The sequence below is a fragment of the Excalfactoria chinensis genome, chromosome 6, assembly GCF_039878825.1.
Source record: "Excalfactoria chinensis isolate bCotChi1 chromosome 6, bCotChi1.hap2, whole genome shotgun sequence".
NCBI classification, from domain to species: domain Eukaryota; kingdom Metazoa; phylum Chordata; class Aves; order Galliformes; family Phasianidae; genus Excalfactoria; species Excalfactoria chinensis.
In genome coordinates this window covers 18,270,270-18,283,869 of record NC_092830.1, presented here as the reverse complement: position 1 = coordinate 18,283,869, position 13,600 = coordinate 18,270,270, and the positions used below count along the sequence as shown (strand labels likewise).

The following is a 13,600-nucleotide window of genomic DNA, read 5'->3' as shown; positions in this document are numbered from 1 at the left end:
ACTTATCAGGAATGTGTTTATCTAAGACGAGAATGCTGTAATTCCTGTGGAATCTGTCTTTCCAGGGAACCCTGTAACTGAACTTCTTAAGGCTTGGTTTGGAGAATTTTGAAGTTAAGAATGCTGAGTTGACATTACACTTAGTGTTTAAAACGAACAGATTCTCTGTTATCTTCAATAGCATGTTGCCCTCCATCCCATGTTCCTACCCACATGTGCCTTCTTTCTCCTATTTAAGCATTTGTTTCACTGTATGAGACTAGCAGCTAAAAGACTTTCTGGCTTTATCTACTGCTTATTCTGTCATGTGGCTGTGACCAACCATTTTTCTCTACAGTCTAAACCTGTCTTATTCTTCTGAGTTGCATGTTAGCTGCTGTACAGCTGGGCATTTTGCAAGATGATAACATGTGCAGCTAATGCATAAAAGTAGAAAATATGTAAATAATACCAGTACTAGAGTGCAGTGCTGTAGTTGGGTTGATGTACTCAGCAGTGCAGCTTGCTTTATACTTATTTTCTTATTATCAGGATCTTATTTTGCCTTTTAAACTTGTGCTCAAAAGTTCAAGATACGTTGCTCTAGGAAAGTAGTGCAGGACAAGGAGGACAAAGAAAGTGAAAGATGTAGCAGTGGCTCGTGAGAACATGCTTTTAAAGAATGAGTGCAGAGGGAAATTTTTTTTTCTTCCTTCTCTTGGCTAAATAACTTCTAGGTATTTGAAAGTTTTTGTAAGTAACTAAAGTGCATTAACACATGGCAATGACTGTGTTTCTTTGTGTCTGCATCTCCTGCTATTGCTAGCAGCACCTTTGTTTTTATCCCCGTGAGAATTCTAAAAGCATTTCCCTGATGTTATGTATCCCACAGTAGGTTTAGCAGGAATGCCCTTCGGATACAGTAATTCTGCTTCCCCTCTTTCCTTATACATCTGAAAGAAAACTTGGAAAGGTCATGTGGGTTTTATTGTTAAGTTTTGATAATGGAATTCTGAGTTACGGCTTTTAAGATACATGTTATGTTTAATGTTGGATGATGATTATGAATAAAAAGATTTTCTTCTTTATCATGCAAGCCATGTACACATATTAGTTTAGTACTTTGGGAAGGGATTTTTTTTAGTAATAAATATTTGCAGTTCTATTATTTTTATTTCTATTACTGCAATGTCTAATATACATGAAATAACTTAATTGGAAAAATAATGGTTAAAAGAGCAGTAAATCTTAAAGAATCCTGCTTGAAAGAGATAGTAGGATATGGAAGGCAGCAGTGTCATATATAAAAGTGAGTAGCTGCATAAAAAGTGGTAGAATTAACCACTTTTTTTTTTTTTATAATACAAACTGTAGTTTTCCAGTCCTGGAATAACTTTCTGCCTATTGACTGTGTAGGAAACCCTTTATAGGCGCTACTATAAAGGATTAACTAAAACCAGGTGTGTGTTAGCCTCTGGCATTGACAGTGATTAGCACATCTGGTAGTGAGAGCAAGTCTTGTTATGGACATAAGCTTGTGGGAGCAAAGGATTCAAAGGACTTAGAGCTTTTTTGGTTTGGTCCTTTCTTAGGAGCTACCCAAATTGAAGGATGTGTGAGTGGAAAAGGGACTGTTTTTTTTTTTAAGTGGTGGGCCCTTGGAGTTCAGCACACCAGATGGTAGCCCTAGGCTGTTCGATCTCTAATTAGAAGTAACCTGTTGGAATTAATTACTTCAGCATCTCAATTAAGAAGGCAGAAATCTGTGGAAGAAAACTTTCCTCTGCAAAATAAATGAGCTGACTTCAAAGAGCAGGATGGAAAGCGGAAATGGAAGCATTTGATGCCGCTATATAGCTTTGTTTGGATTTGCCATTTGGTCTTACCTCCTGAATACCTACTTCTCTTACTCCAAATGTTTTTAAACTTTCAGTTTCTGTATACTTAAAATATACTATTCTACAGCATTCTCTTCAATGGTGTTCCTCCATCCCATAGTTAGCAAGCAGTGCTAAACGTGTACTTCTGTAGTGAGTGTTGGCTTTAAACATGCCCTTTTTCTTCATAGCATTCACCACTCTTTCTAAACATCTTCCATGTTAGGCTTGCTTAGTTTGTGGTTTTTCTACAAACTCAACTTAGTCTTATGGTTTTGCTCTTTTCTCTGTGTGGTAATTTTGTTTTTTCAAAACAAATTTGTTGTAATGCTCTGTAAATAACCTCAATTTTCTTTTATGTTGTAGGCAGTATTTTTTAATGCTAGAGGTGATTTATGTTATCAGATGAGCTTGGTAAAAATAATATTTTGAGAATTAACTGCATTGCTAACTAATAGACTTTTTCTACAGTTTAAGCTAATGTTCTGATGGAATTAAGTGTTTTAACATGCAGTTTACAGTGAACACACGAATCTTTGCATGTACAAAAGATTTGGTTGTGGTGAAGCAGTTGCTGTACTTAGACATGGTGCATTAACATTTCTCTAAAGATGTATGTTTATTCCATGCATAAAAAGGACATGGGGAGGCTATATTCTTGGGAGATCTTGCTATCTCAGTTGCTTCTATTTGTATGTACTGTGAACTGCCTTTGAGGAAAAAAAGACACATTTGGATATTGCATCATAGTGTGAATTTTTTCCAAAGTGCAAATATCCCTCAACTTCTTACAGAGTAAGAGCAATTACACAAGTAATATGTATAAACTGTGCTACTATTCGACAGTAGTTGTTACTTCTTAACACTGATATTTTCTGTTTTCCACATTTTTGCATAGGTCTGTAACCAGTGATGAAGGATCCGTGAATGCATTCACAGGAAGGGGGTCACCTGGTAGGGGTCAAAAGACTAAAGTCTGTACCACACCTTCATCTGGTCATGCTGCATCTGTGAAGGATTCAAGCAGCAGATTGCCTGTTACAGACCCCACTCGGCCTGGTGCCACCACCAAAATCACCACCACCTCCACCTACATATCTGCCTCTACACTTAAAGTTAACAAGAAAACCAAAGGGCTTATTGATGGCCTTACTAAGTTTTTTACCCCATCACCTGATGGTCGCAGATCACGAGGTGAAATAATAGACTTTTCAAAGCACTATCGTCCAAGGAAAAAGGTCTCTCAGAAACAGTCATGCACTTCTCTTGTGTTGGCTACAGGTACCACACAAAAGCTAAAACCTCCACCTTCTTCACTTCTACCCTCAACCCCCATCTCTGGTCAGAGCCCCACTTGGCAAAAATCTAGCACTTCCACTTCTTCTAATTCTCCCCAGAGTTCTTCCAGTCAGTCAAATGCACCATCCTTTAGTTGTCTTCCTAGTAATAGTCAGCTAAAGGGACTCTTCGATGGACTCTCTCATATCTATGCTACTCAGGAACAGTTTCGAAAAAAGGGACACCCAAGCTATGCACCACCCAAGCATATGCATCGTAAACCAGAGTTAGTTTCTACTTCAAAATCTAGTAGCCATTATTATAGAAGGAAAGAGGTTAGAAATAGATTTATTCCTCATGCCTGTCCCTCTGGGTGGGGTTTGTCTAGAGGGCCTGCTTTTAAAGCAGTTGCTCACTTCAAGAGAACAACTTTACTTAAAAAGCACAGGATTCTAGGCAGATTAAAGTATAAAGTGACCCCTCAGATGGGGACCCCCTCAACAGGGAAGGGGAGCTTGGCAGACGGAAGAATTAAACCTGATCAGGATGATGGTAAGCAAAGGTCAAAGCGCCAACCAAACCTGTGTCCCGTCCAAAATCAAAATTCCTATTTTGTCACATAGGTCTTAGCTGTTTCTCTTGTTCTTACTTCACTTTCATACAGAAGTGACAAAAACTTTGACCTTTTATCTAATGCTGACTAAACCTCCAAAGTATTTTTTCTGACTAATACCACACCACCTTTTTATTATTTTTTTGCATCTGTAGTGACATTAGGAGCCCCAAATGCCTTCATAATGTTGCTTATGGCTGTTTAGTACCGCATGAATAGCCACTTTTCATGCTACTTCCTTGTTCTTCACCTGCCCTTTCTCTGGCAGGAGTGCTGTCTCATTATGATTGTGTGCTGTCAGTGCTTATGATGATGGGCATTTCAGTTCATTTCCTTCTGCTCCATTGCTTTTTCATGAACAATTCCATCCTGTTATAGTCTCCACAACACTTGATCTGTACTGCTGTGAACTACATTTTTTTTATAATTACTTTTGTTTAAGAAAAAATATACTGGTAACATATGAATGTACACTTAGCTTAGCACTGCTCTCCAACTTTAAGGGCAACTTTTTTCCTCTTATTTTTATTATTGCCTTGTAGAACGCCCTAGAATTTATCAGCTCTAACGACAGAAATTCCTTTTCATGAGATCCCAAATGAATTTAATAGAAGTAGGCTGTAAAGGCTTAGATAGACAAGCAGATAGGCGAACAGGTATCAAAAATAGCTCATGCAACAGCAAGCTATGAAACCAGAAAGGGGAGAGGCATTCATTTCTGTTATTCAGAATCCCAAATTTAGTTCAATAGCTGTAACTGCTACATCCCTATTTAGGAGCATCACTTTGGTAAGGCATGTTTAAATTTCATGTCTGTGAATAAACTTTTTGCTGGTTTTAAATAACAGATACTGAAATCAAACTAAGCATCAAACAAGAAAATACAGATGTATATCTGGTGGGAAGCAAGGACACAGTTACGCAGGAGGATTTGGACGTATTTAAGCAGGCTCGCGAACTTTCCCTGGAGGTAAGACTGTTTTATAAAATGCAGTTATGTATATAAATTAAAACATGGTTCATTTTTATATTTGTCATACATCTTAATTTTCAGTGAATTCCTTTTCACCTACTGTGACATGCTTGTAAATTGAATTTTGGAGACGCTGTGTATGCAGTGGGTCTCTTAGATAGGAGACAAGGCACTGGAATAGGTCATTTGAGTGACACTTTTGAAAGATCTCCTTGGGCATTTTGGATACAGGACTATCACTGATTAAGTTCAGAGATTCAGCACAGGTGAAATCCTGGCCTGGACTGAGATGATGGTCAGTAAGAATGTGCTTTGATTTTCCTGTGAAGAGAAAAGAGTCACATTGTAAAGTGAAGTCTGTCTCAGGAAGTGCTGTGTGGTAGAAACAAAGTGGCCTTAGGAAGTCTGTAACCTTATTTTGATTCATCATTTATCACACTTTAGGTTTAAAATAACATAGCTGACTGTAGTAGCAAAAATGCTTGAGCTGAATTGAACTAATGACTAATGCCATTCATACCAACTGGTGGTGGTGTTCTTCTCTAAGGTATGTGCTAGTAATTTAAACTTACTGAGACTGAGCTGGTTTTCTTTACCATGGAATCTGGTCAGGGCTGCAGATTGGTTTTAATTTTTAATTCTTTTTTTTTTTTTTTTTTCCATAACAGTCTTTTGAATGTTATTTGTCAGTGAAATGAGCAAGTTGTGATAGATTTATATGTTGCAGGAAGCTCTTCACAACTCAATTGTGAGGTGATTTTGCCCTTCAAGAATGTGTCTTTTGAGAACATGAGTCAGAAGGGAGGTGCATTCAACTGCTTTTTAGAAAATTGCATCATAAACCATTATATATAGTGGAAGTCAATTATTTCCAGGATAAAAATAAAAGAACTAGCATTACTGGATGTAGGTCAGTGCAATGAATTTATCAGAGACTGAATTCAGAATGTCAACAAACATGAACCAGATTTGAACATTCAGCTTCATTATTAGTTTGTTTCCATTTGCTCATAGAAATTGTTCCCACCTCTTCGTCATTTCTAACATTCACATTCAATTAAAAGATGTGATGTGTTAAGATTTCTAAAATTGCTTGCAATTAAATTACTTATTTTTTCATCTTTATTCTATTTTTGTATTCAGCTGTTGTATTAGAGTCTTGCTGATCAATTCTGATCAGCTCAACTTCAGTATGTTAGCTAAGATCAGTTTGTTTTACTATACCACTGGCAGTTGTAAGATCAAGTTCCATGGTCTCCAGAAATGTTTTGCTGATACATTCTCCTTCCTTCTTTGTCATGATGACAGCTTAGTTTGAATTAGGATGGTAGAAAAGTCGTCTCACAAAGTGCTGCAGGAAAAGAGGATTCGGGCAGTTGTGCCTCTTCTGGGCCATTCATTATTTATTGCTTTTACTTCATGTTTGGCACACTGAAAAGAATTGTCATCTCTTATATCTCGCTGTTGGCAAACTCTATTCTCTGTCCATCTGGGCTGGAAAAATTTAATATATGAATATCATCATGCCTTCACTGGATGAAATTGATAGTAGGTTTCTGTTTACCTTCTCTATAACTAGTATTTTGCTTTTCTTGCACCTGACAGAAAATTGGGTGTAAAAACACTGGTGAAACAAGTGGACGATACCCTTCAGTGATTGAGTTTGGAAAATATGAGATCCAGACTTGGTACTCTTCACCTTACCCACAGGAATATGCAAGGTAGTGAGTTGTCAAGATCATCATTTACTATTGTCTATAATTACATAATTTACTTTCTTACTCTTCTGTAATTGTTTGTAATTTATTTGTATAACTTCTAAGAGCAAATATGTTTTTGTAATTGCAAGAGAGGCTAAGAAGTTGCATTGTCTTTTTCTGATTCTAATCAAAGATGCTTTAAAAGCACTGATTTTTATTTTTGTCACAGTTCTGCATAGGCTTTAGCTTTGCAGCATATATTGGTATTTCTTTTAATACAAGCTGTAACCAGGTATGTCCAACTTGTGGCCACTTAAAGCAATTCATTTTGTTTGCTGTCTAGAAGTTGTTAACTTCCTTTTTGTCCTTTTATTTTATTTATTCATTTTTATGGCCTAGAAGTCTGTAAATGTTAGATAAATAAGTCAGTGTGGCACCTGGCACAGGATGCCTTAGAGTCAGTTGAAAGCGTGAACTAGTATCCGTGCTTGGTAGACGCCTGTTGATTTTCACATGTGCTGAAAATACATTTTTTATGAATCCACTGGAAATTTGCAGAATGGTATATTCATCAAGTGGTTTACTGCAGAAGGCAACCAAGATATGTGCTCTGTTCCAAAAAGCCATTGCATGGTATTGATGTATGCTGCCTTTTCTCTTTTCTCCCTTATTCCTCAATGTTGCCCTGTTTCTATAGTGGGAATGAGGAACATATTGTCAATTGATAATACAAAAACCATGGTCTAAAAAAAAAGATAAAAGTGCATTTCTTTATTCTTATTACCAGTGCTTTTATAGTGTTATTTATTGTTTCATTTTTATCTTTTTGTTTTAGTTTTCCTTTTAATCTCTCAATTTGTATCACGTTGTGTGTGAGATACCTGTGCCATTAAGTAAATTAAAACAAATAGAGGCATCGTAATGGTCAGTCATTAGCATGAGACAGTAATGGGATAGCATTTCTAGGAGACAATGTGGTTCTTGGCCATAAGTACAGTGGGATTACATAATGGAACAAACAGTTCAGACTATTTTTGTGTTGATAAGCTTTCTTAGAATCTCGGAATAGTGTAAACCATGGCTCCGATCCCAGGATGTGCTGGTAGCTTCTGAGCAGAGACTCTCCTCTGCTCTAAAACTTTGTAGACTGATTTTTGCAGCAGCCTTCCAGTGCTCTAGTGATTTTAAAACATACATTTGTAGCCATGAAATACTCTGTAAGGGGTGGTTTCTATTATGCACAACACTTGTCAGCATTGTCTAACACTGGTCATGTAAGTTAGTTGTTTTTCACCCAAACTGAGTCCTCCATGGAGGGGAGGAATAGTCATCTAGTATGCATTGTGTGTATGCGTTGTGTCATGGAGATGAGTAAAATCCCATCACAAGTTGCTGTCCCATCTAAATATTAGGAGTAGAATGGGGACAAAATTAATCTTTAAGCTTTTTCTGCATCCAAAGTAAGGAAAATTGAAGGGAGTGACATTGCTTTGTATTCTGCTGTGTGTCCCTTTTGCGTTCATTGGAAGGAAAAGGGTGAAACTGGAGATAGGACTCCAGTCTGCCTGATGGAGTCTTGATGGAGATCACATCAAAAGCTTCTGCGGAATATGGGGAAGGGGAAGAAGTAACAGGGATCTGTACTACAACAGTCGACTGTAATCCAACTCTGTCAAATCAGTTTTACCATGGTTGATTTCTCATTTTTCTTTTCTAATGGCTGATGTAAATATTTAATCATTCCCTGTAATATGATGTTTTTTCTTTTTATTATTTTGTTTAAGAAAACTTATGCAATATTTACTTAAGGGGCTTTACATTAAAATGGGGATGGGCTTGTCACTTTGTAATAACTTTTCTGTTTACAGGATTTCACTATTTTTTATAAAATATCTTTCTAATCTTTATACAGACTACCAAAGCTTTACCTGTGTGAATTCTGTCTTAAATATATGAAAAGTAAAAACATTTTGCTAAGGCATTCAAAGAAGTGTGGCTGGTTTCATCCTCCAGCCAATGAAATCTACAGAAGAAATGACCTGTCAGTGTTTGAGGTAGGTACATCAAAATCTAGATTTCTGAAGTGAAATTACTAGTAGACTTTACAGACTGGTTGTAGAATGATGGTGGTGGAAACTTCAGCATGCTTGAACACTTCCTTGCATATTCTAATTAGACTGCAAAAACAAGTCCATCTTCCCAGTTCTATTCCACCCTGCCACACGCAGTCATGACTAATTTTCTTAACTTGTACTTTGTAAATTACTCAGCCTTTTAAGATATTTATGTAGTATATATTTGAGATAGAATCTGAAATGGAAGCTGTTATACTGAATTACCTTTCCCTCTCAGCAGAAGTGCCTTTCACCCTTTCATTTCTGGCTATTTGAGCATTTTGAATGTAGGGAGAGTACTAAAGATAATGTTCTGTATAAAAACATGCAGTGCTGTTTATCATATACTGTTCTTGAATTACAGATATAAGTTACTTAAGTGCTTTTGCCTTCCTTCTGGATGTTTGAGAATTAAATGTCCTGGTTGAATGATGGAGGTTCAGTCCAATTTCAGCCACAACAAACTGCCTTTAATTTAGAAATTACAGAATTGATCTAAAGAGTGTATAGTCTTCTATAATCTAAATATTTTACTGGGAGACTTCTACTGTAAATGTTTTTGAGTTTTTAAGAGTATCCTAGACAATAGGAACCTTTTATATGAGATAGCACTCCTGCAGTTATTAAAGCTGGGCATTCTCCTGTTGGCAGTTTCTCTATAATCATTACCAGCGGTGCTAACAGAACAGACTGTCAGGGGTGCCCTGACTTCTTTTGAGAGTTCTTCTAAACAGCTGTACTTGGATGTGTATGTTATGCTAAATTCTTTTTAATTGCAGGTGTTATGGATTCTACTTTAATTTTATGTTTTCGTAATGTATGAATGTCTGTTTTGCTAGGTAATTGCCATTGTCTAATCAAACAACGTTAAATGCAGTTTTGGAGTTCTTAAATTTAAAAAAAAAAAATCTTAGTATTTGTGTAATTAACTTGTTTGGTTTTGTGCTATTAAAAAAAATAGCTATCTGCATCAAGATTGTTTCCTTCCTGAGCTGAGTAATTATTCCGAGTACTGTAGACGTGCCAGCAAAAGGCTTGAGTTATAACAGACTTAATTCTTTTTCAATTAAAAACCAGACTTGTTCTGTCAGCCCAAAATAATTAGCCTTTTCTCTGCTAGTAGCTGTTAAGATCTGTGCAGCATACAACCATAGGCAAATTTTGTTATTCAGTTTATTTTCATAAATAAAGTACTGGTAAGTCATGAATAAAAACTTGTTTAAAACAAAGTAAAATACATCTCTTAGTGGGGAGGAAACCGCACATCCAAAAAAAACACACAGAAAACAAGGTGCATGTGAAAGAAATGTTCAGAATTTCTCTCTACTGCTCTTACCCCTTTCTCAGTTCCAGGTACTTCTATAAACACATATGAAGTAGTCTTTCTTATATTGAAGGCTAGCATGAGCAATTATTCTGATAACTGTAGAAAATTACTCATCAGCCAATGTCCTTTCTCAGATGTACTTTCAGGAACTCTGTGTGCCCATTTCATGTTTGACAGAATGAAGGGTTTGTGGTTCCCTTTGTGCTCTATGTTTTCTAGAGAGAGATAAATGAGTTTGGCATTTAAGACTTGCGTACCTCTGCTAAGAGCATGACTTTGCCAGATTTGAGAGAAGGCTTTGACATAGTTTACTACTATGTTGTAGCCAAGAAACTTTGACAGCTGCTGTTTTGTTTTTCTTCCTATTTGCATTTAAAGCTGATGAACAAGCTGGAGTTGCTTTGATTTTTTTTTTTCTTTTTTTTTTTCTTTTTTTTTGGTACAAATATTCTTGCTAAAAAAGATAGCTTATATAATTGTGTTTTCAAACTTCTGGCTTACCCACTGATGATTTTTTACTTGGCGTTCTCCTTTACACACTTGCTACTAAGAGTGAAATGAAGGGGAAAGGAAAAAAGAAAAAAAAACCTTTGAACAATGGAGTGAGTTGTATGAGAGCTTAATCTAGTTGATAATGTTCTCAAGTGCTATGTGCAAGTATATTCCACTGCCTTCATTAGTTGTGGCTGTGTTTTAAACGTGTTGGCATTTTTTTTCTTTTTAATTCAGATCACACAAGTATGTTACAGATGTCACTTTGAAATATATACAAAAGGTTGAGATTTACTCATTGATAAATAGGTTTCTTTCTAGAAGCAGAATAAAATGTGGTTTCCTTTTAGCACTGTGTGCATACTGTTTGGCTGTCTCTGTGAATGAAATATAAATAGTGACTTTATCAAAGAACATCATTACAAGCAAACATTTCCATTAACATTATTTCAAAAAGTCTGTTACCTTTGAACCTTCCTTTTCAGGGAGTAACTAATTGATCTAGGAAATCTGTATGTATGTCTGGCTTTTCTATAGCTGTCTGCATCACAGCTTGACTCTTTACACTCATAACATACCTAGACTAATTGTAGTACTTAGTCTCAAAATTTACTTCTCGTGCTCAGTAGGGTTTGGTCTAGCATAGAGTTTTTACCTTGTTTTATTTATCCAAAACATGGCTGTGATTGATAACAAATTGGCAGCCCGTTCAATGGCCTAAACGCTTTAGTGATTCAACATAATGCACTTCATTGTTTTTTATTTTTGTGTGTGCTGGATGCCATAGCCATTTAGCAAATCACAGTTCAATGTAGTTTTCAGTAATACACTTTTGTTGTCTGCCAGTCTTGTTCACTAGGTTCCTGGAAGTAAGTTAAGGAGAGAAATCTGACTTAAGTGAAGTAACTTTGTTTAATAAAGCTAGATCCTGAGATGATATGTATACATGTGAAGTAATTAGGACAAGCTGGAAATTTCTTAATGAACAAGAAGTGGGAATATCTCTCCTGAACCTTAATTTTTTTTTTTTCTCCTGTAATAGTAATCTTTTTCATGTTTCTGCCTAGCACATGAGTGATTGAAGAAGCTATTTTGTTGTAACGTGTCAATGGCTTTGGAAGTAACTGCATCTGTCTTGCTTTCTAGGTTGATGGAAACGTGAGCAAAATTTATTGTCAGAATCTTTGTTTGTTAGCTAAGCTCTTTCTGGACCACAAAACCTTGTATTATGATGTTGAACCATTCCTCTTCTATGTTCTTACAAAAAATGATGAGAAAGGATGCCATTTAGTTGGATATTTCTCTAAGGTAAAATAAAAAAAATTGTATTTTAAAACATTTCTATCTTCTCATTATCCTTAATATTGTGTCAACAGCAAAGAAGAAATTGATTCAGAAACTTAAAATGCTCTGTGTAAATCTGAAATGGAATGTAATTGGTCTCAAATGTACTAGTACTGTCTTTTCTCAGAGACTGATGCAAACTTAGAAATTGCACGTACATTTAGCCATGCATATTTTTTTTTCAGAATGTGTTGTGGTTTGTAGTTGTGCAGCTGGAAATTAAATCTTTTTCTTCCCCTGTCGGATTTACCATTGTCTACTAAGTCTTACATCAGAAAGTGCTGGATGTTTGGAATTACGTTGATTTCCATGTGTTTTTATGGCTTTGCTGCTAGCAGTTCAGCTTGCCTAGTCAGCCATGAATGGCCACCTGTGTTCATCTTTGTTTCTCTCTTGTGTAGAGTCCAATCTAATACAGAACATAAGAACACAAGGCCTAACTTGATCGTGGATTTCTTCCTTAGAGTAGAGGCCTTTTCTTGTGACGCCACTTTGAATTTTAAAGCAGTATTTGCTGCTATAGACAAAAATAGTACTCCTGTGGACTGTCTTGACAAGTGGTAACAAAAATAGTGGTGAATGATAGTTAGGTATGCTTGCAACAAGAAGAGCATCTCAACTTGCTTGGAAGAAATTTGATTACTTGGCATATAGTTAGAAAATCCATACTTCTTGTCTGTAGTATCACCACCTTCTTTCGGTGTATTGTTTCCTTTCTTTATGATTAAATTAGATTTTTTTTTTAATTTATTTAAAGTGTAAAAATCATGTCAGAGTACCTGCATACTGCATGGTGATCTGTTGGGCTGTTTTGTGACCTTTCAAATTGTAGGTCTTGCTGAATTGTTACTTGCTGAAGTAACAATTTATAGGTACAGTTTGCGCACTCTTATGTCAGCTGTACATACAGCTTGTGAGGTCCAGACAGGTCAACTCTGATACTGGCAAATATTTCCTAGTGGTCTGAGGTACTGCGTGTATCCAGATGAATCTCTCCTGATATTTCTTCAGACATTCAGCGAGAGTAGATTTTGTTCTCCTACTCTACCCTGTCTAATCAATAGTTTTGGTGACTGTCAAGTTTTTGATATCATAATTCAAGACAAAACTTTACCATCTTGAATTCCTCTTCAGTAATGAAATTATTTGCATGTGCCCACTCTTTTTCAAGTGTGTGTTTGTGTGTGTGTTCCTGCTGAGAAAAACAATGTTGCTTTTCTTCCCTCAGTCCAAATGTATTGGCAGGGTGTGTACTTAATACTTTCAACAGTCCTGAGAGCTTGGGGTCCTGAGTAGCGTTTGTAAGCTTGTCTAGAGAAAATAATACTTTCAGATTCATTTTACCACAGAAAATTAAAAAAGCTTCTAAAATAAAGCATTTGTATCTAATTTCATACCTGAAGAGATGTTGGTTTCCAAACATGCTGGAATGTGGTCCTGTCAGCGTGATTGCTAATCTGATGTCATCTTATGTGTGGAGCCTGAAATAATGGGTGGTATCTTGAGCTACCTGTGTGCTTGCACTGACTTCTTCTTTATCTTTAGTTGATAAGGTCTTCTTCAAAGCTACTAAGTGCTGATTTCTTGTTTTTACTGTAATCTCTTAAAGGCTGCAAGGGTTTAAGACTTTATTTTCATCAGTAAGGTCTAAAGAACTTAAAACCTAAAAACTATATTGTTAGAAAAGCTTCCTGGTTATAATTCTTCCTTCCATTGTGTTTATCAGCTGGTGCAATACTTGCCTGCATTGTCTTAATGTCATATGACTTCATTTTGTCTGAAAGAGCTTTGAATTTTGAGCATTCTGACTTCGTTTGGGTTCAGGTGAGAAGCTTTTAGCTCTGAAAATGTTAGTACAGCTTGGTTCAGTGGATAATAGGGTGTTCTCCTTGCCACTTTCCAC

The 13,600-nt window shown here is 36.2% G+C and overlaps 1 protein-coding gene across 4 annotated transcripts in view; it reads left to right on the top strand.

Moving 5' to 3' along the window:
- Window positions 1–13,600, top strand: part of KAT6B (lysine acetyltransferase 6B) — an 89,087-nt gene that overhangs the window by 52,759 nt on the left and 22,728 nt on the right. For 3 of the 4 annotated variants that reach the window (XM_072339880.1, XM_072339879.1, XM_072339881.1), the window contains exons 7-11: window positions 2,755–2,810; window positions 4,596–4,717; window positions 6,326–6,441; window positions 8,333–8,474; window positions 11,500–11,661. In XM_072339880.1, coding sequence (XP_072195981.1) covers window positions 2,755–2,810; window positions 4,596–4,717; window positions 6,326–6,441; window positions 8,333–8,474; window positions 11,500–11,661 — 598 coding nt within the window. Of the gene's footprint in view, window positions 1–2,754; window positions 3,138–4,595; window positions 4,718–6,325; window positions 6,442–8,332; window positions 8,475–11,499; window positions 11,662–13,600 lie in introns of all 4 variants that reach the window. The other variant, XM_072339878.1, reaches the window with a different exon arrangement.